The sequence below is a fragment of the Sinocyclocheilus rhinocerous genome, unplaced genomic scaffold, assembly GCF_001515625.1.
Source record: "Sinocyclocheilus rhinocerous isolate Xijiao unplaced genomic scaffold, SAMN03320098_v1.1 scaffold541, whole genome shotgun sequence".
Taxonomy (NCBI): domain Eukaryota; kingdom Metazoa; phylum Chordata; class Actinopteri; order Cypriniformes; family Cyprinidae; genus Sinocyclocheilus; species Sinocyclocheilus rhinocerous.
In genome coordinates this window covers 730236-754510 of record NW_015658519.1, presented here as the reverse complement: position 1 = coordinate 754510, position 24275 = coordinate 730236, and the positions used below count along the sequence as shown (strand labels likewise).

General features: G+C 35.3%; 1 protein-coding gene across 1 annotated transcript; it reads right to left on the bottom strand.

The window, feature by feature from the left end:
• Window positions 1–5477: 5477 nt before the first annotated feature.
• LOC107722521 (solute carrier family 35 member G2-like) lies at window positions 5478–8750 on the bottom strand. Its single transcript, XM_016530885.1, has 2 exons — window positions 8526–8750; window positions 5478–6775 (listed from the first exon to the last, which is right to left on the bottom strand). The coding sequence occupies exon 2, from the start codon at window positions 6743–6745 to the stop codon at window positions 5516–5518; it is 1230 nt and encodes a 409-aa protein (XP_016386371.1). The 5' UTR covers window positions 6746–6775; window positions 8526–8750; the 3' UTR covers window positions 5478–5515.
• Between the last annotated feature and the right edge of the window lie 15525 nt (window positions 8751–24275).

Here is a 24275-nt window from a genome sequence, read left to right as displayed (position 1 = left end):
TAGTCTAGCGTTCTATTAAACCTATAATATTGTTGGCTTTTTGATGAATTAAGGCACTTTGGATAAAAGTGTCTGTAAACAGTAAAACTGTATGAATGAACATTAATGCATATTCTATATTTTTATATTGACTTCTTCTGCATTGAAGGTATACTTTTCTGTCAGTACATGAATGTCAAGGTAATGAACTTGGTGTCACTGGCACTTCAGATGCAGGATCAGTTACAGTTATAGGACTTATATTTCGTAATGATAAATATTAAAGGTAATTGTGTGGTTCTAAGCTGGTGGCCCCAAAATAGGTCACAATGTAAGTTTAAGTTGAAACACTAAAATGATTAACTGGGGCGAAATGAAAACTAAAATTGAGCTAAATCTAAAACTTAAAAAAAAAGAAAAAAAAGATTTTTTTAAAACCCACAACACGGACAAAATGAGTGATACAAACAGTGAAAGTCCTAATCAGCATACTTGTAATTATGCTCAATTATTCAGATTTGAGAACTGTGAATGACTGTTCAATAAACACTTTTTTAACGATACACATTTTTCCAAAACAGCCTTACAGAAAATAGAAAAAGGAAAAGAAAAAATCCACCTTACATCCTCATAGTGATTAAGCCAAACTGAACAGATTAGGAAGAAGCCTTGAGAGGAACTGCAAGTCTCAGCGAAACCCTGGGGCTGACAACAGCGGACATTTTATCAACATTCAGCTCCCTGTTTACAAAGTTTTACATTTTCCTATTCAACTTATGTCATGTTAAGAATTTGGCATAATGAACCTATGCAGTTCATGATAATATTATTACATTTTATTGATATTTTATGTGATGACCAGTTCTGATATTGTGTTGGGTCTGATGTTGTGTCTGGGTCATGAAACAAAACCAGATGAGTACCACTGATCTATAGATTAGAGAGTGAATATATAGGCTGTACTGCAGTTTTATTGACCAAATGTGGCTTTTCATGGGTCATTTAATAGTTGGTCCCCCAGTGGATCAATATTGTGTGTAATGTGAGCAAACTACATTGAACATGAGCGAGTTCTCCCAGCTCTCCCAGCTGTCATCTGTCATGATATAAAAAGTCAAAATTATTAAATAAAAAAGTTAATGTTAAAAGCTAAAAAGTAATAATTATGACATGTCTTTTTTATAATTTTCTTTTAATATTTACTTTTTATCTCATAATTTACCTCATGAATGAACATCACTTCCACTTTATTTTCTCTCAGTAATTTTATTTGATCTAATACATTCACTTTTCATTAATTCATAATTTTGACTCTTTATGACATAGTTTTGACTTTTTATCTCATAATTATGACTTAGTATGTCATAATTATGACTTTTATCTCAGAATTATGATTTATTATGTCACGATTTTGACTTTTTAACTCATAATTGTTTAGTATCTCATAATTTTGACTGATTTAATAATTACAATTTAGTATCTCATACTTTTGGCTTTTTATCATTATTATGACTAATTCTCTGATAATTGTCTTAGGATGTAATAATTTTGAGTTTTTATTACATAATTATGATTTAGTATCTCATAATTTAAAATGTTAATCTCAAAATTATGACTTTATCTGATACAATTTGTCAATTTAGTTTTGATCTATTATTGGTTTAGTTTCTTATCATTTTGACTTCTATCTCATAATTATGTTTAGTGTCTATTACTGTAATTTTGACAGCATTCACTTCATCTGCTACGTCTGATTAGACAACAATGAGATATCTTGAATAATCACAGCACCTGAAAATGAGCCTCACTTTCACTTTATTTTCCTGTAGCAGCTTGAAAGGAAGGATAACAGAGCCCACATAAAAGCACAAAGACTTCAGCGTTTGTGACCCATCCAAAACCTACAAATGCATGGCAGCTGCTTACTACAGGAAACGCCTGCAGCTGCCCTGCACTTGAAACATGCTGGGCTTGTGTGGATTTCATGCAAATAAACAAATAAACAAATAAAAACAAATGCGCCAAGCATTCCAGTAAGTTTGTTTCAATATATATCCTTTACTATGAAATCATCAGGTATATATATATATATATATATATATATATATATATATATATATATACATCTATTCAGAGACATTTGTATTGCTATTTGCATTTCCAAAAACACAGGCTCAAACACAAGTCGCAAAATACATGACCTTTATCTTTCCATGATCCTGGTCCTATAAATAATGATCCTATTTTAACCCACTTAACCATATATATATACATCTATTCAGAGACATTTGTATTGCTATTTGCATTTCCAAAAACACAGGCTCAAACACAAGTCGCAAAATACATGACCTTTATCTTTCCATGATCCTGGTCCTATAAATAATGATCCTATTTTAACCCATAAACTTAACCATAAATCTAGCCCTAATTGCAAACTAGTCTTACATAACCAGACTTTTGATGATCAGCATATGCAAGTCTGGTCCAGTCTGTAGCTTATTCTAGCCAAGAACTGATCTGCCAGACCAATATGATAATGCTGATATAGCAATAAACAATAGACCAGTGTAAAAAAAACACTTTGCAGTGTCAATCTGTGATCAGCTGTACAGAAAGAATTGATGAAATGAGAAGGAATTTGTGTACAAATGACAAATGAACATAATTTATGAATTATGTGCATGAAGTCAGTTCTGCTATACAGTCTGATATATGTCCTCAGGCTCCACCTCAATAAAAACAAATGTTCTCACTTAGCTGGACCATTGCATCATTTCAACTTCTGTCACTGATGAGGCAGAGTAATCTTAATAGTGTAAAGTTTCTAAATGACAAACTATCAGAAAAAATAAAATAAAACAGGAACATCCAATCGATGTGGTAGGCCAAGTATAAACCAAACCATGTGTACTCTGACTCAAACACTAAGGCCTCCTTCCTCACAACACTGAACTTCTGCTTTGAGAAGCAGCGTTTGACACGTCTCACACAATGGGGATGGGGAGAGAGTGAGTGATATCCAGAGACATGGGTTTGTGGGACAAAACAGACCAAAATGAGAAACGTGAGAACTTGGGAATATCCAAAGCTATAAAGGCAAAGCTGCTTGTATGAGATATATGACATGTGACACTTCACAGCAAAACCCTCTCACTTCAGGCGTACACATCCTGTGTTTCAGTTCCCCCTTCAGTTCTCTGTGGATCATAAAGTTGCATTATCTGATTCTTTTCAGGAGACCCACAAATCATCTGGCATGCCTGGAAAGACATGACATGACAAAACAAAACAAAACAAAACAAAACAAAACAAAACAAAACAAAACAAAACAAAACAAAACAAAACAAAACAAAACAAAACAAAACAAAACAAAACAAAACAAAACAAAACAAAATAAAATAAAATAAAATAAAATAAAATAAAATAAAATAAAATAAAATAAAATAAAATAAAATAAAATAAAATAAAATAAAATAAAATAAAATAAAATAAAATAAAATAAAATAAAATAAAATAAAATAAAATAAAATAAAATAAAATAAAATAAAATAAAATAAAATAAAGATTGTTTTAGTGAACAAACTCTTAAGATTTCAAGGTCCATCTGAGAGTGATATTGTACGAAGAAGTCCACCGAGGAAAAAAAAGAGACCACATCTGCAACTTATGAGACCTCTGAGCAATCACTTCTCTATACAGTCAGAGAGCTAAACTCCAGCACACACTCAGATTTCAGTGAGCCAGCAGGCTGCCATTCTTTAAAGCAGCGGTAACAACACTGATCGTCATAGGTCCTTGATCCAGACTTGTTTATTTCTCAAGGGAGGCAATAAATGCTTGCACATGATGTTTACGATGAATTCTGGCTTGTGCTGATGATATCAGAAAACCCACAAATCTAAGCCTACAAATTTCTATATGCTGACATGAATGTGTTTTGAGTGTGTTTGTTACACCAATATGGTTTCACGCTGAGATGATGTCATACAGTTCAGATGTAAAATGAAATGTATAAGATTTTTTTATATATTTTAAACTGCCACTAGTATATTAGCTTACTGGTAAATGTAAAAAAGTCGGGAATATGGGAATATTATATATATATATATATATTCAAAACAACCCAACTGCTGGGTCAAAACAACCCAATAGCTGGGTTTGTCCCTTTTTAACCCAGCGCTGGGTTATATTTAACCCAGCATTTTTTAGAGTGTACACATTATATAGTATGCAAAAAAAAATCATTGTTAAATTAACATTATTAAAATATAAATTCACCTGCTTCATTCATTTTAACGTAACTATTTGGTTCATTCCTACCACCTTGTGGACACTGTGGAAAATTCCTATAAAACTTTCAAAACAAGGACAAACTATTGTGCTTGAAGAATTTGTTTTCTTTTAGCTTAACAAAAAGTGTTAAATTCTCATACAAATGCACAGTGAAATTAATACATGCTTTTATTTAAGAGAAAACAAATCTTTGAAAATATTTCAGTTTGAAACAGTACACATTTGTTGTTGTTTTTTTAAAGACACCACAGAGACATTCTAAGATTTAAGTGAAGTTACTTCATTCCTGTTTCTGGGGGGAAAAAAATAGTGACATTAATATTATATGAACAATCCCATGTTTGCATGGATCATGCATTGGCTTTTTTTTTTCTATTCCTATAAAATGAATGCTTTCAACCCAGACACAATGCCTTTGCAATGTTACATACTTTGTCAAATAATTAGAATCTTCTGCACAGACTATGCAACCTTAATATGAGACTATGCAACCTCAAATATGCAACATCAGCCCTCAATATTTCTCAATAAACTGGAAATCATGAAATCATATGCCAACAGAAAAGCTCTGTTAGACACCAGCCTGAAGCACTGTTGCCAAAACTGATCTGATTCACTCAGGGCAGGCTAATCAGGCTGTGCCAAAAATTGTTGCTCGGACTGCTTCTCAGGGCCATATAGTCACTAAATACCAACAGAGGGCACTCTTGACCATGTCAATTTGGAATATAGTGCATATTTATGAAAATATCCTCCTCTGCACAGACATTTATTTGGATGTACTACCTAATGAAACATGATATGACACAGCTAAACATGGATAATTACTTCATAATGTGTGATAAGAAACAATAACCTTTTTAAGCTTCACATAATACAACAGTCAAAGACAACTTCACAATGGCACTTCATCAATAAATAAACTTTACATAAACTTTACATAGATCTTTTTCTCAAACATTCACAATAACCTCTGTACACTCTTAAAAAGAAAGTTTCTAAATGGGATTTTTGCAGAGAAGCCATAGAAGAACCATTTTTGGTTCCCCAAAGAACCTTTCTTAAAAGAACCATTTTTTTTTCTTGCTGTGAAGAACATTTAAAAAATCTAAGGAACCTTTTGTGCAATTAAAAGGTTCCATGGATGATAAAGGTTCTTCGTGGAACCACAGATGCCAATGATCCTTTGTTTTTAAGAGTGTGGGTACCATTAATTAAACAATTTCTAAACCAATAACTTTGTTCACTTTATCGGCGAGTCAAGGATCTCTTCATACTCCTGTCTTTTGCTCTTGCCCACCCAGTAAAGCTTTACAGCCGTCAGCACGACAACACTGATGATGATGACGAGACCCCCGAAGATGTCATACACCGAGGGCACCATGTGGAGCACAATCAGCTGCAGAAGCATAGCCACAACAATCTCCATATGCTGAACGGTGCTGACCAATGCGGGATGGAACTTGTTGAGGGCGTAATAGACCCCCAGGAACGCCACAGTGGAGCAGACGCAGATGCTGATTAGATAGCCCCACGTCTCTCCATCCAGTGGAATGATGGGCTCCTGCAGGATGAACATGGTGGAAACTCCCCACACCGTTCCGGTCCAGCCAAAGGTGAAGAGCGCAGTCCACATGCTCACCCTCTCTTTGATGGCGCGGTATATGATCATGGACAGGGCCGCCATTAAGCCTGCCATTACCGTCATGGTGTAGCCAAAGGCCTCCTTCCAGAAACCAAGTGATTGGTGCTCGCCTACGATGTTGGGAATCATGACCAAGCAGAGGCCAAAGACGCTACTGACAACCGTCACCACGTCTGTCATGCCCAGTCGCTCGTCGATGAGTAAAAACGCCAGTATGGCACTGAAGACCGTCGTGGTGGCTCTCCACATGATGGTGCCATTGCTGGGCGGGACGATGGCAAAGGAGGTATACGCACACGTGATTGAGATGACATTACACACGCCATACAAGAAAAGACGCAATCTGTAGCCTTGAGGCCCGAAGGGAGGCTCCTTGTAATAAAACACCACGGCGATGGACAACACCTGGATGACGGAGCGGATAAAGAGAAGCTCCAGCGACGGCACCCTAGAGCGGTCAGCAGCCAGGCGTGTGATGAGAGCCACGCAGCCGTGGGCTAGAGCCGCCCCGAACAGAGCAGCCCATGTCATGCGTGAGGCGAACACAGAGGCCTCCCCGAAGCTCTGCAGCTGACCTCCGACCCCTTTCTCCTTTTGGTCCCCAGCCAGTTTGGACCGACTGTCAAGCGCACCGAAAATAGTCCTGCCTGACTTCCTGTCTGAGGTCTCTTCCACAAATGAGCCGAAGTCTTCAAAAGACGGAGCGTCATCATAGCCCTCGTCTCCAGGCTGGGGAAAGTGAGTGGCGTATTTGACTGTCACTGTGTTTGGGTGGATTTGGACTCTCTTCTTGGAGCCAAGAAGATGCTTTGATGGTGAATCCTCCATTTTCTTACAATACCAGCTGTCGAGTAGCTCCTGAATGTAAAGAGAAAGAATTGTTCACAAATGAAATACTTAAAACTTAAAACAAGATGTACAGCTCAATACATCAAGCAATGCTTTTAAAATGACAGAAATTTCACAGAGAAAGACTTCACAAGCAAAGCTACATGACATATTAGCGTCCTGGTGTTCTGGAAGTATTTTTGGATCTGGATCGATGACTATTACTCACACAGCATAAAACCTAAGGCAAACTCTTTCTTTACAAAAACTGAGAATAGTTCATATTATATGCTTTTTAATTTTACATGCAGGTAAGAACTGTAATATGGTGAAATATTATTACAATTTCAAATAACTGTCTGTAATAATTTATATTTTAAAATGTAATTTATTCCTGTGATGCCAATGCTGAATTGAATCAAGTCTTTGCTGAATAAAAGCATTAATGTCTTTGAAAAAAAAAATAAACCTTATCACAAATTTTTGAATGGGAGTGTTTGTCAATATGTGCAACCTATAGTGAGTGAAACTAGTTTTCACAAGGGTTTTATATATAAATATATTTTAAAATCAAATTTCTAAGCATTTATAAGCAGTTAAGTCAGTAAGTTCACGAATGTGTTTTTCTCTACGTGGTTTTCCATGGTAATATTCATATTTAATTATGATATTTTTGTTAATTCTATATCCTTCAAGGATGAGGCTATTTTTCATCAATTTCAGGCATGAGGCAAGTTGTTTCTTGTGTTTAAAATGTATACAATTTATTAACAACAGTATCCTTTGGTCAAAACAATATTTTTGCATGTTACCTTTTTGCTGCTTCATGAATTGTTTTGTGTTTCTGAATTGTTTTAGACTACTTTTTACATTTACAAACTAAGCCTTTTTGTTGTCAGTTAATTAAGACATGTATCTACAAGAACTGACTCTCAAAAATAAACCTGAGAGTAAAAAGTATGACAACTAGCCCCGCTGTCTTCTACAAGTTATTTTGAGAACATGGTCAATAATGACGCCTGCTTCAATGAAGTCACATGACGCAGAAAGCAGAGGATGAAGCTGTCATATGTGACCCTGGACCACAAAACCAGTCTTAAGTCGCTTGGGTATATTTGTAGCAATAGCCAAAAATACATTGTATGGGTCAAAATTATAAATTTTTCTTTTATGCCAAAAATCATTAGAATATTAAGTAAAGATCATGTTCCATGAAGATATTTTGTAAATTTCCTACCGTAAATATATCAAAGCTTAATTTTTGATTAGTAATTTGCATTGCCAAGAACTTCATTTGGACAACTTTAAAGGCGATTTTCTCAATATTTAGATTTTTTTGCACCCTCAGATTCCAGATTTTCAAATAGTTGTATCTCATCCAAATATTGTCCAATCCTAACAAACCATACATCAATGGAAAGTTTATTTATTCAGCTTTCAGATGGTGTATAAATCTCAATTTCAGAAAATTTACCCTTATGACTGGTTTTGTGGTCCAGGGTCACATATATGAGTGAGTGACATTTAGCAGAGATCAACTGATTTCACTGATACTGATTTTATGAATGAAGCAGGCACACTGTGTCTAGTACTACAGCACTGAATGTACTCACGCCCCTCCTGTTATTCATGCCTAACATACATGATCATTTAGCTTTAATAGGCTACATATATATATATATATATATATATATGAAACAATATGGCCATTTATTAGAAGGTAACTCCGATTTCTCTAAGACCACCTGCGCAACGACCAAGAAAAACGATGAAATCTCACCTGTCCTCTCAGATGCCTCTCGCCACTGAAGATCCGCGAATGAATCTATGAAACCCAGCGATCATTGTGAGGCAATATGTTCAGTCTTCCCATGCCTTTCTTTCTGTATGGAAACGCGTCTAGATTTGTCTAAATAAATAACAGCAGGGCGCCTCCACCTCCAGTCGGCTCGCAGCAGGTCTCACAGAGGCTTTTCTCGCAGGATGCTGAACTGAAGGGACGTTGTTTCTGGAGTGTGAGAGCTCAGTCGAGCTGCATGCATGCACTATGATGAGGAGCATTTGCTCTAAGCGTGCGTCATCGTTCAGGAGGAGCGTGTCATTGACGCAGTAGAACTTCACCTAACAACAATCACTCCATCACTCTTCACTGGCATGGCATGAATATAATTTATACATGAACAGAAATGAATAAATAGAGATATTTTATTAAAGTTCCATATGTAAGGTGAGTACAGCGTGACAGGCTCGCCCAAATCGTTCATTTATCAATAAGGCTGAAAACTATATGTCTTTATACATTTTTGCTAAGATTTAGCCTACCTCAGATATATGAAATCATGTTAAACAGGCCATGAGCCAATTACATTAGTGGATTTGTTAAAAAACGCAACAAGCATGAATTTAATGTTCTTTTTAGAAGAGTCGTTACAAGTGAATTATTAATTACAAAACAATATATATGGCTACAGCTTTATGCTATTTATAAAATAATTAACTTGTGTGAAACATAATATTTCTATATACACTCTTAAAAATAAAGGTGCTTGAAAGGTTCTTCACAGCCATGCCATTGAAGAACCATTTTTGGTTCCACAAAGAACCATTCAGTCAAAGGATCTTTAAAGAACCATCTCTCTCGTACCTTTTTATAATCTAAAGAACCTTCTTTCACCACAAAGAACCTTTTGTGAAACAGAAAGGTCCATCAAATGTTAAAGGTTCTTTATGGAACCATTTAGACAAAAAAGGTACTTCTATGGCGTCATGAAGCACCTTTATTTTTAAGAGTGTAAGCTATATAAATTTGTAGAGCAAAGAATTCTGTAGTATGCATGATGGGAAGCCTCAGTCACCATTCACTTTGATCATATGGAAAAAAGATGCATGGAATATTGATTGCGACTGACAGTTCATAACATTCTCATTCTCAATAACATTTTATTTTTTCACTGAAGAAAGAATGTCATACATACAGTTTGAAACAACATGAAAGGTGATAGAATTTTTTTAAAGTGCACTTGTGCTGTCTAGAAAATGAGAACCACACTTGCCTTTTCAAACATTTAAAAGATGCTTTAAATGTGATCAGGAGCAAAGAACTGCATCATTCATATTTCATGATATGATATAACCCCCGTGACTTCTGTTACTATAATGAGGGGAGATCTCAGCATGTTTTGACCTCCCATAAGCTGACTGATTATCTGACACAGCTGTGTAACCCAATATTTTAAAATAAAAAGGTTTAGCATATTTTTCCTTCAAGAATCTCTTGTCTTGCTGGCTGGATTTTTGCTTGTCTTTTTAATGAAGGTTTAAAAAATAAAACAAAACATTGTTTTGCTCCTCCATTTGTAATTACTCACAGATAGCCTTTAATATTTATAACAACCAAGGGTGTGTGAAAATAGCAAGGCCCTGTTTCCATAGTAACTACACCAGAGAGTTCACCAGAACACGCGGTTCAGCCCAGAGGACCAGCCATTTATCTTAAAGTGTTTATTTTTCATGTTTTAAATAGGCTGCCTGTGAAGCTCCCTGAATAAACAACACATGGACAATTTTCTACATGCTATCAACACTACACTCATCGAGACACTAATTCCAACCCTCCTTCTGCTGTCACACCGGGTTAATGAGGTTTTCATGAGTCAGACAGGAAGCTACATCACACACGCACTATACTCATTAGTGTTCGGTTCCATTGATTTCACAGATATTGGGGGTGCACGAACCAGGACAATTCTGGCTTAGTGTCGACTTTTACCTCTAATGAATTAAAAATGCATAAAGAACACTGATTTTATGTGAGATATCTGAATGCTCTGTCTGTCAGTGTCCGTTTTACTGTCATTGTGACAGATCAGTGAGCGTATAAACCTCAAACACCTCTGAGCTCTTTTCCGCTCTGTGCTGGTGTGGTGACACAGAGAACAAAGTGTCAATGCTATTTTCCCTGCAGCACAGTTTAGTGCCCTTTTAAATGATAACACTCATACATATTATTTAGCTTTCCTTTCTTTAAATTTAATGTTTTACTCTGTTAATTAAAAACAAACAAAACCATTATTTCCTTTTTTGATAGCACACAAAAATGTAAGTTTTAATTTAGGTTTTATGAGTTCAACAGGTGTTCTATAGTTATTAAACTTTTAAAGCACTTTGGAACCTGCTTAGGTGCCTCCTGGGGTATGCGTATCCCTGTTTGGGAATTACTGTAATTATTAAATTTTTTTTCTACAATATAATAGGCAGTCTGTGCCCAGTACTTATACTGGGTGATTAAATATGACGGAAATGAATGATTCAATGCACAATGTATTTTATTCATTTACAGATTCTGGCATAGGCTTTTATTTCCTTTCATTCTCTGCAGCTTTTTAGTTTTGACATCAGTGTAAAAACATAAATCCTTGACGTATCCCTGGAATTGTGGGGATATGAGGACAGAGACATAATAACAATCTGTCAAAGTGACAACAGCTCTGCGAGTCACAGATTGGACAAGGCAGCAGAGAAAAAGATTACATAAAAAGAAGTACTCTAAAAAATGCTGGGTTAAAAACAAACCAATATGGGTAATTTTGGCAACCCAGCACTGGGTCAAAATGGACAAACTCCCAACATACTGGGCTTTTGTTTGGATAATGAGTAACAACACAGGCAAAATAATCAAAAGGTGAATTGTATTGATAAGCAAAAATGCTTAGAAACAGATAAAAAATATCAATATTAAAAATAAATACATCTTAGAACTTTAAAGCTTAATGTAACAAAATGTCAAACATATAATATTGTTTGTGTGAGAGGCCTCAATATATTTTGCACCAGCCATTAATCTATCACATTAGACTTCAGAGACAGATTTGGTCTGCCCTAAGTGACATGTAATGAAGTGTCATTCCTTCAAATGTCCAGACTGATCCTCGCACAGAACATTCTTTGTGTAAAACATGGACTCACTATTTAACAAACTGGAATCCAGGGTTTTTGCACTACAGTGCTAAACCTGGTTAAAGCAGATCATGAAGAACCAGTGTAGCTTCACAATCCCTCACTGTTTGTTTGCACTGCAGGGCAAACAGGCACTCTGTAACCGATAGCCCCGCTGTCTACATGAGCTGATCATAATGAATAGACTGCATCTTCTCCCTATTATTTTGAAAGCATTAAATACATTAACTCACTCCACTCAAGTATGCACAAGAAAATACTGATAGACTAAAACAGGAAAGTGATGCAGCAGAATCAATAAACTCCCATTTGACTAAACAGAATAGATATTTTTTCCTTGATCCACCTCTATTCAGTCAACATTTCTAAATGCAACATTTCTTTATGCTCAATAAAATAAGCTATTATAATATATTAAGGTAAATAAACTAAATTGAACATCAAACTATGTGTCATATAGTCAATCAATAAGTAACAATTTTATCAAACCAACAAATGTATAAAATGACTTAAAAGGGTCATATGATGCACAGCATCATATGACCCCTTTAACAGAGTTTAGATTAAAATACAAATACATCCTTGTTATTCCCAGTACATATCTAGAAAGTATTTCATAACATACAAGCTTGGCATGCTAACAGAGGATGAAGGTTTATTCACCGTGCACAAAGACTGCAGGTGTCATTATAATTCCAGGAGCTGCAGGCAGGATACAGCTGACTTGTTGAATGAGCACACTGAAACACAGTTAGCACTCTTGTGAAATGTGCAATTGTAAGCATTTGTGGTGTTATATCGTTTCAGTAATATATTCTTGAACATATTAATGATACATAATGATATACATAATTCAGATACTGAAATATTACATACACACTACATACAGCTGTTCTGTAGTGTGTCAGCAGGGCATTTAAATACTTAACAGTCTGTTTTTACAAGTCTACTCTGAAAAGAAACGGCCACATATCCTTATCTAACCTCAGAGTTAGTTATCTTGTCAGGCGCAGACTTTTTCCTCAATGCTACAAGAGTCAAGAAAAACAGAATAAGACAATGAACTGCAGAATACAAAACAATAATAGCTTTATTTAGGACATTGATATCATGCTGTAATTGATATATAAGCGAACATAAAAATTGATAAGGCATTTCCTGTTGAGAGGAACAAAAGCTGATTATTTTGGGATCTAAAATGCTACTCTTCTCGGAGCTGAGAACATCAGTGTGATGGATTGATGTATCCTGTTTAATGGGTTGTATTTTGTACACCTTGTAGTTGATCGAAACATTTTAAATGGCAATCAGTCCGAAAAAAATTATTACATTAGGCCCTATACATACTTAACCCATAGTCTAAGTCTACTGTAGCAATAGCTTCCTGAACTTACCTAAATAAGAACACATTGCAACCCACTGAACAAGATGCATGTGTAACCCTCACAGCCTTAGTAACCTAACTAAGATTAGCCTAACTGCTAGGTGGGTGACAAAAGTTTGCATGTGATTTTACTGTACAGTAGGCTACAGTTAGATGCATGTGAATTACCCTGATGCTCTCAAGGCAGCAGCTGGCTTGCTGTCTGAGACTGCTTGGCATTTGTAAAACAGACACAGATGAAGTAAACATTACATTTCTGGTAATTAAAATTGTGTTATTTTAATAATTTTAAATATTAATAAGTTGAATATAACTTTAACAAACTATATCAAAAATGATGACAGTATGAATTAAATTTTTAAACGGTTGCGGTCAAAGGGTCAGTCTGTCCAAAATCACCATTTTAGGGGAATACAGATATTTGATGTGTTTAAAATGAACTACTTTTAATGCTAGGTTCATTTTATGAAAATAAAACACATTGTACAATGTGTAATAAAAGGTGGTGGTGGGGGGGGTGGAGGCACATATTGATATCTAGAAAACCAGGACATATTGTTTTCAGCATATATTCCACATAAACGTATACTGTACAGTTACACTTTATTTTAAGTTGTCCTTGTTACAGTGTAATTATACATTTAAGTACTGAGTCATATTAATTAACTACATGTACTTACTATATGGTTAGGATTAGGGTCACTTGCATGTAATTACACATAATTTATTGTTATTATAATAGTAAGCATGTAACGTGTTACAAGGACCCCTTAAAATGAAGTGTTACCCTTTATATTAAGTGTCCTTAACTACTATGTACTTACATTTAAATCAACCTTGTACTTATATTTGAAAATACTGTCCTGTAATTACATCTGTAATTAATTTCTGTAGTTACATTACACTGTTGTGTAATTACACTGTCCCTAACCTTAACCATATCCAACAAACGTGTTGGCCCCACTTTATATTAAGTGGCCTTAACTATTATGTACTTACATCAAAAATTAAGTATAATGTACTTATTGTGTTCATATTGTATTGCAAAACACTTTTGCTGCTATTGAGGTGGGATACGGGTAAGGTTAGGGACAGGTTTGTTGGTATGGGTAGGTTTAAGGGTGGGTTAAAGTGTGAGGGAAGGGTCAACAGTTATGCACCAAGAGCTTGTAACACTCCAAAGAGAAAGGAAAAAATGAAATTGCATCATATGACCCCTTTAATATAAAGTGGGTCCAAACTGTTTTGCAATTCAACATGAACACAATAGGTACATTGTACCTAACAGTTAATTTTTTATAATTAAGTGCACAGTATTTGAAGACACCTAATATAAAGTGGGACCTGAAGGGTTAATAATTTTAATAATTTTTCCAGCTGATAAATGATAAAAGCCAATCAGAAAGATTGTTTAAAGTGACAGACCTCATAACTGCAACAGATGCTTATAATAAACAGAATGTTATCATGTGCTGGTGTGGATGCCAGTGGTGTCTCTCTGTGTTTTTGACTGCCTGCACAGTACATTTTATTGGTCCCCCTTGGTCAAATTTCTGAGGGCCCTCAAGTGGAAACATTGTAGCCCCCTCAAAAGCTCCAGGCTCCCTGTATACAGTCCCACTTTTGACCCCAGTATGGTTCTAAAATCTTCTCCGAGTCTCTGAGGAGCCTATTTTCACCTGCCTCTTGAGAAAATACGTCATACAAGTCTCAAGCAATCCCAAGCGTCAAGTCCCAAGCAATTAATACTCCTTGAGAACATGCTTATAAAAGACTAAAGGATGAGGGATGGAGCTTGTGGGCTCGGTTTGACCAGCCAGAGATTAGCCCATCATGACTATGAGTGTATATGGAGTGTTCTCAACCTCATCCATTTTTTATTGGTGCAACAGAACGCAGACACCAACGAGGGGTAGCAAAAGAGCTGCTGTGAGAGCTCACAGCAAGGTTACTGTGCTGTAAAAATAGAGCTAAGCTGCTGGACATGATTGCTGTTAGCTGTCCTTGCTTCAAAGACATTTGCTGGACATTGTGTGATTAAGACTAAGGGAGTGACACTGTTAACAACGTCATGCTGTGTTGTTGCATGTGCCAGCTTTTTGAAGATGGCCCTGCAAAATTTCACTGTAATCACATATGTGAATTTATGGACAGCTAATGCAATAAATCTGATAAACACTAATATGAGGCAGTGGCCTGCACTATATATGAAAATTGTACATGTGAATGTTCTGACATATTATGACAATATAGCAAAGCACAATATATTTTAATCCATATAGCTGTGAAAGGTACAAATCATGGTGGTAATAATGAAAACACCCTTCAGAGGCTGCTGTTGCAATCTATAGCTCTTCAACTATAGCTGTTCAGAGACAAAGCTTTAAAGATTTATCAGCGTAAACGGTATGTGACCCTGTAGACGTCTAAAACCTATCAAACACTCTGTTAACTGCTTTCTGATCATTCTGTCTTAGTAAAAATGTCCTGATCTGCCTGCTTGAGACAGCAGAAACAATCCATGATTAACCATTAAAAAGCATTAAAATCGATTGAGCAATCAGGCAGTTACTCATGACAATAGCTTGTGCTGAGGTGTATAGAAAAGCATGCATGAAATCCAATAGGTGATTAAAATTTCCATGATAACTGAAATTAAAAAAGTAAAAAAAACACTGTGAAAGAAAATGTGGTAAAAAAAAGTATATATAGCCTATATATTACACATTTTATTCACCAATTAATTATGACTCTTTTAATTATGAATTAATAGTAAGTGGTAATTCATCATTACCACTTGTGCCTTTTATATGTATATTTTAAATAAAAATATGTAATGTTATATTATATGTACACTGTATGTACCAAGAATTTATACGTAAACATTAGAATTCTAAGAAAGTTCTCTTTCAATATTAAATAGGCATGTGCTACATTTGAGTATGGACAGTATGACTCACTTATGACAGTATGTGGTCATGCAGGATAAGAATATGATTTGAATAGCTCATCACTGACCTGTGAGTCAGGTAAAATTGCTATATTCCTTACCACCTACTGTTTCTCCCTCCCACCGATTGTGTCCCAGAGGAACGGAAGCAGGGGATAAGCCATCTTCAAGTACTTTTGGCCAGGGTAATTACATCCCTTATGACAAGTTGCTATGGAGACAAAGAGGAGAGCAGCAATCAGTGCAAACATTTACTGTGGCTGCAGGGAATGGCTTTGTTTGAACTTACTGCGACATGTGATTGTGACTGAGAAACAATTAATTAGTTGTGAAATTTGGCGATTTAAAACTGTACGATGACATGGCATGATAGAATCATTTACATACAGCAGCAAAATGTTCGTTAAGCTTCAAATCATGACGTACAATGAGAGAAAAATAAAACACTTTGAACAGTAATGGCACTATTTTAGATGGCCTGCAAGTGGAGTCATAAATATAGTATTTTCAAGTTCTGACCACATGAATAACCAAATGAGGTTGTATTTACAAGCTGTTGTATTTGCCAAGTTGTTAGTCGGAAGGGATATGTAAATGTGAAAATAGCCCAAGCAAGTGTTGTGTTGTGAGTTTTAATAAATGATTTTCCAAAATTATACTTTTATGTGATTTATTTCAATAATATTAAGGTGCTGTACAAAATATAGACAAGACAACAAATGTAAAGTTAAGCCCTTACCTTTCACAATTTGCTTTTGCTTTTTAAAATACAATATGCATACACAGTATAAATGAAAATTATATAAAATAAATATAACATATAAAATACAATAAAAATGATAGAAAACTTGTATGACTTCTAGTACTACTATTATCATTGAACATTGTGATTGAAGAATGTTGTGACTGTTGGTTGATGATTCCCAATGGCAACCACTTGCCATTAACTGCTTGGACTTGACTTAAAAAGTTTGTCATCTAATTTATTTCTTCATTATTATCCATAACTTTTAACTCAAAGTGAAAATCATCATAGTTGGGTAAGGTTCTATAGTGGTGAATGTGAGCCCACATCAAGTATATTTTTTTACTCTCGCATTTGTTCAGATAACAAAAGAAAAACACAATATTGTTTTCATGACTTGAAGTTAAAACGATGTCAAATTTACCCTCAATGCAATTTTAACTCTTTTTTTTTTGTTTTTGGTCATTTAAAGCAAATGTAATATAATACAAAGTATAGTGTTATAAATGTACATTAAAAAAAAAAAGAAAACATAAAAGAAATTTCAGGATTTTTCACAGTCTGTGAAAAGGGTCTGTTTCAGTTACAAAAAGTTATAGATTGGTGTAACTTAAATCTGAAAAATAAGAATGATTACCCCTTGGCTAACTGCTACAGTATAGTTGGTCAGTCTATTTCTTAAGACACAGTCTTAACACAGTGGCTATGTTTATGCTGCAATAAACATAGAGTCTCTTATTCCTGTGTGTCTCTCAAAGCAAAAAGGTATCTTTGTACATATTTATTTCCTTCGAGCATGTGACTGTCTCTGACTGATTAGTTAGTGCTTAGTGGAAAGATGTGAAGATGTGAAGTATCGATTGCTGTTTGAACTGTACACAGACATAGACGACAGCAGAGCCCAGTGAATAAGTCACCTCTAAATATCATCTTTCAAGGCGGCTTGACATCAAAATAGGAATTTTGACTTTTAGTCTATGACTTGTTGATTAGTTATATTGTTGTTAGCAAAATACATTCAAAATACACAATGGAGAGTATGAGACCTTTAGATTTTATATAATGGTCTTTCAGACGTGTGTGTTTAGTGACAGAAGCCATGTGTGCCACCAGGCTGTTCCCATTAGTGACTCACTCCTTCCACCCGTTTCCATTTCCATCATTCTTCTCTTGGGAGAAGAGTGAGGCCTAGTAAATTCTCTTTTGTCCTGCTCATAAATCTAGAGTCGCCTAATTGGGTTAGAGTGTCTCGAATCCATCAGCAAACTGACAAAAGCCACCGCTGGGGAAGATTCTAGTGTACAGAAACAACACTGGATCTAATCTGATGATAAAACCAGTTGGGTAGGGAACAGGAAATACAAATGCAAAGAATATGCATTAATAGATGGGTAAAAAGTGCTCTCTTTGATCTGGCGTGTTTGTGAGGAGAATAATAAGCTGGCCTGGTCTCACAAATGATGTGTTCTGCAGCTCATATCATGTCCAATTGTTTTGTCTCCAGGTAGCCCTTATCATCTGCAGTGTAAATAGTGTGAAACAGCAAATCGACAAACAGAGTGGGTTGGTTGTTTAGTCGCAGCTTTAGCCCGGTGTCGGGTATCACTGCAGTGTGAGGTCTGCATTGTGGGATTTATCTCTTAGATTAGGATCCGTCCCCACAGAGCTTGTGACTCTGCTGCAGCCTTTAACAGCTCCTGAGAGAAACTGCTACACTCACAGGCAGCCAGGCGAGGTGAAACATTGCCTTTTAATGCCAGAGCAGGGGAGAGGCAGGGAGATGGGGCATGACGGAGACAGAAACCGTCCGCTCCTTAAGCAGCATGTTAGCACCTTCCCAGGAGAGCTCTCGTTCAGAGAAATCATTAAACCAGCTAGAACTGATGTACATCATGATGCACAGACATTCACTTTCTGCTTCTTTGTACACGTCACAGTGCATGGAGGAGGTAGGCTATCTCTTTGTCAGGATGCACAATATATTAGTACCTGGTTATCAGTCATTATTAGATTTTTTTTATGTATATTTGATTTGATCTTAGATATGCTCATTTCTATACTTTTACATTTAAATTACATTTAAAATACCTCCATCATCTAACGCTCACCTAAAGTTCAAAAACAATTATTTAACACATTCTAAATGCCATCTTTTGCAAGTTTTAAAGAATTCATATCCATTTTCATACTGCACATTATAATGTTGTGATACCTAAATTTACTGGTAGCATTTAAAATGATTGTTTTTATTATTATTGCAATTATTGCAAATTTTATTATGGCAATATTAAAATGATATATATATTTTAAATAACATAAAGATGTTTTCATTTTAATTTATTCATTTTATTTTAGTATAATAGTATAACAAACTAAAATCAATCATTTTAAATGCTACCAGTAAATTTAGGTATCACAACATTATAATGTGCAGTATGAAAATGGATATTATTTATTTGAGACTTGCAAAAGATGGCATTTATATGATGGCATATATATTCAAGAAATATATGTAATATATATTCATATTTATATAACACACACACACACACACACACACACATGCCCATGGGCATATGTGTGTGTGTGTGTGTGTGTTATATAAATATGAATATATATTACATATATTTCTTGAATATATACATGTATGTGTTTGCATAACGTTTATTTTGGATGCAATTAATTGTGATTAATCAATTGGACAGCACTATGAAAGTACACTAAAAATGCGACAAGAGGTTTGGATGATTGACTGTCAAAAAAAGGTTTTCATTGTTTCACACGCATTATATGCTATATTTGATGTCTTAATTTTGTATAGGCAAATAGCACAGAGAGACCAGATGAAGCAAATTACATTTAATATATTTTTAAAAATATATTTTATATGCTTTTTATATGTTTGGCACAGCATCTGTGGTTGGTCTGGTGGGTTGTTTTCATTGTGATTCAGACCTTTCCCTAAATTTTGAATGACTCATCAGCCCTATAACAAAACGAGAGGCCAGTGTGGACCAGACAACAGCTCTAGGCCCTCTCAGTGTGAAGACCACCCACATACATTACACTCCAATTGCAATTACACAAAGGTCACTACAGATTAGTCAATTACTAAGGACTGAGAGCTTTAATACATTGTTTTCACACGAAAAGAAGTGTGCATAAGGGCAAATAAAATCCAGTCGATAAGATTCAATTAATACAATTCAATTAAAGTAGAAAAAGGGAGAAATAAAAAGAAAGTAAAACATGATCATACCTGATAAAATCAATGGAGCTTTCAATATGCTATGCTATTGAAACTAATTTATTTTCAGAGATACAAGGAATAAAACATATTATAATGCATAGTAGAATAATTACATTAAGTCTATAGCCTATATTTAACCAACATTCAGACACAATTCATAGAAAGTATTGTGTTTACAAGTGTTTATAGAGCTTCTGAAACATCAATCACACAATTAATAAAATATATCAATAAATCGTATAATGCTGACCAATTATGTTTTATCGTTCTACAGTTTAAACGTCTATAAGCCCGAAGAACTGGGCTTTCTAAAGAAGAAACACATCAGCACCAGATGTGTGTTTTTTTAGCGCCTAAACCGCAGACATGCTGGTCGTGGTTGTGAGGGTCTCTCCTCCTCCCCACGCCGCCCGCTGTGCTTCGGCTGTTCTCGGCTGTGTCCGCCAGAGGGCGCTCGGGCTCCGATGTCAACACGCGCCATTCGATTGTGTGTTTTCATCTGTACTTTCTCAGAGTGAAGGAAGATCACACTAGTATTGAAACTTCACAGTCAGCCCACACTTGACTCGTGTTATTACTGTTATTTCTGTTTGACTCAAGACAGGTTTTTCAGCAAGTCAACTTGGGTTAAACTACTAAGGTAACTTGATTCTTAATGATTTTAAAGGCTCTTCAGTAAAGGAGTTGTGGCTGAAACGCAATGTCTGGAGTTATTCTCTGTCAAATTCAGGTTAATCTCAGAAACACATGAACACTGCCATATCTATCTATCTATCTATCTATCTATCTATCTATCTATCTATCTATCTATCTATAGCTCATATGTGTCTGCAGACCTGCGTCGGTTTATCGCAGATATTGAGCTGCACTAATTATATAATGATCAGTTTATGGCAAACACTGATTGCTGCGGGTAAGGGACAAGGGTTGTGATTTCCTCAAGTTTTTTTTTTTTTCTTCTTTTCTTTTTTTTTTTTTCTTATGACATGATGAAGGTCCCGTTATTTAATCTGTCAAAGCCAATAAATTATTTCAGACATGTCAACAACAGGCTTAATATGTAATCTGGTGTGCTTTAGTCATGATAACATGATTAATCCCAGTGTAAGAGATGGAAAGGAGAGAAGAAGCAGCCAGATAGGTGTAATACTGTTGCTATAATAGAGGAATATGTGAGAGACTTCACTGGGTATTTACCCTCTGTGTGTGTGTGTTTGTGTGTGTGTGAGGGGGGAGGGGTTGAGTTTTCACCTTTGTTTTCATCTGTACTTTCTCAGACTGAAGGAAGATTACACTAGTAGTGAAATTTAACAGTCAGGCCACACTTCACTTGTGTTAATGTTATTTTTCTGTTTGACTCAGACAGGTTTTCAGCAAATCAACTCTGGTTAAACTAGAAAGGCAACTTAATCCTAAGAAACTATTTAAATTGTTTTTATTAACTGAAATAAAGCTAAAATAAAAATAAAAACATTGGATGAAAAACTTGACAATTTTAGAGGAGCAAAAAAAAAAAAAATAGTAACAATAACAAGCATGTAAAATTTCTAAAACTTAAACTAAAATAAATTGAAAACTGAAAATATAAAAATAAAAGCTAATTAAAATATTTATATATACTATATGCTTAACAAATACTATAATTTTAGACTTATTAAAATCTTTAAAATTGCAAAATTATGGAAATTAATAACATCTTAACACATTGAAAAGTTATAGAAGTTAATAGTTTTAAAAATGAACAGAAAAATCACGGAAATTAATAAAATGATAAAAACCCATTGAAAACGTGATTTTTTTTTTGGCTTTTTGATTGCAGTACAATGATTCAAAACATCCTGTAATTATCTATCTATCTATCTATCTATCCATCTATCCATTTATCTATCTATTTATCTATCCATCCATCTATCTATCTATCCATCCATCCATCCATCTAGCTATCTGTCTAGCTATCTATCTATCTAGCAGTGGCTTCTCTCCAGTCTTAAATGTCAATGTTGTAATATTGTTGTAATGTTACAGAAAATAGTGTTGTACTTTGAGACGAGCAGCAGTCAGGAAAACCACTAGCTGACTTTTTCTGTGAAGTGCAAATGATGTAACCATTTTTGTGCAGGGTTACCCAACGTAGCACATCCTGTGGTTAAAAGTGTGGGCATTAAAAAAACCATCTGAAGGAAACTGACTCCAGTTCAGTGTGAGAAATATATACCTGACCGAACAGAGTCTGTTAGAACAAGTCAACCTACTTTGCATCTTCTTTTCCTAATGGATTGAAAGAATATAATCCTGCTATGCAAAACTAAAAGATGTTGAGTACTTTATTTCGTTCAGTCGCTGGTCTCTGATAGAGGTGTTTAACTGTGGCTCACCAAGTCCTTTAGCAGCCAAAACCCATGTGTCCACATCTCCATCTGTTCACCATTACTCCTCACAACACAATCATAATGACATCTTCCTTCCTAAAAACCAGTGAGAAGGCATGTGTGTGCTTGTACTTGTGATTTTTTTTTTTATGATTGCAAGAAAGCCTGTTTAGAATGATCGGTTTGACGTCAGCAGAGCTTACTTTAGTACCAGGCATGCAGAAAAAATCAATTCATCTTTAAAAATAAAGGCCAGCTCTGTCTTTTAGTAAATGTTATCTACTGATAGATCTAGATAAATCAAATAAATCTGGCATTAGTCTGCATATAGAAATCATTTATAAACCATGCTTTTACTCTTATAAGTGGATTTTCAATGTGTTGGCTGTGAGAGTAAGACGGCTCCATGCTGTGTCTCTCCTCCCTCTCCTGCAGTCTCCATTTTGTGAGCGCCTGCAGCGGGGCGGCCATGACTGCTGCCGCAGTGACACCAACACAAAAGCACTCTGCCTGTCCCATTCAGCTGCATGTGGCCGGCGCAGACTCACTGCTGTGCGGATGAAAGTGCTTTTGTTGTTGTTTAGGTTGCTGTTTGTAAAGGATTTAATGGTCAAGAGTATTGTCTTCTGGTGAGAAGCATTGCTAGCCTCTAGTAAAGCTCCCAGTGGATCTGTCTCATCAGTTATTACTGTGGTTTCTCACACATTCAGCAGCAGCTGCTGGTGTGTGTATGTGTGTGTGTGTTAAGAGAATGGGAAATGTCTTTCTCAGTCTTCAGGACCTTCTCTTTTTAACAGTTAATGTGTGTTTGGTGTCTCTGCAGAACAAATCCTCCAGAATAAAAGCAGGAAGTCAGCACAATGAGCTGCAGCTGCATTCACACGCCACACCTAGTAAAGTGATTTTACAGTAGAGTCAGCAGTCAGGTTCAATGTGCATTAAGTGTACTTTATATTTGTTAGTCATGGTTTGGTAGGCATGGGTATTAGCAGGGACCTGGCAATATGATGTTATTTTGATTTCTGGACCACAAAATCAATAATGTTTTTTTTAATTTTTATTGTTAAACTTGTGGTTTCTCACACATTCAGCAGCAGCTGCTGGTGTGTGTATGTGTGTGTGTGTTAAGAGAATGGGAAATGTCTTTCTCAGTCTTCAGGACCTTCTCTTTTTAACAGTTAATGTGTGTTTGGTGTCTCTGCAGAACAAATCCTCCAGAATAAAAGCAGGAAGTCAGCACAATGAGCTGCAGCTGCATTCACACGCCACACCTAGTAAAGTGATTTTACACTAGAGTCAGCAGTCAGGTTCAATGTGCATTAAGTGTACTTTATATTTGTTAGTCGTGGTTTGGTAGGCATGGGTATTAGCAGGGACCTGGCAATATGATGTTATTTTGATTTCTGGACCACAAAATCAATAATGTTTTTTTTAATTTTTATTGTTAAACTGATATTGCAGTCTCTCTGCCATACGCATTTGACTTTGGTATTTTGCACAAATTATATTGGGTTGTTATAAGTTTAGATTTTGGACTGATAGACATAATGTGACCTAATGCTACACAATGTTTTGCTTTCTCACTTGCACTGAATGGTGGTAAATTGTCCACCCATTATTTTGACCTAACAAAATAATTTTAATTAAATTATACTTATTTGCTCTATTTTTAGACTTAAATACTTTTTTACACCTTTGTCATCATCTTAAAGGCAATCTTTAAAAACACTTGTAATTTAATAATACTGTTGAATGTAAATAACTGTACTTTAAAAAAACAAAAACTCAAGATTAATATACTGTACATTATAAGTGTGTTTTATTTTTAGTTTATTTAGACAAGATAATGTAGAAATGCAGTGTGTGTATGTATATA

Coding starts and splice junctions, on each gene's coding strand:
- LOC107722521 (XM_016530885.1), bottom strand. CDS start 6,745: ATGGAGGATTCACCATCAAAGCATCTTCTTGGCTCCAAGAAGAGAGTC.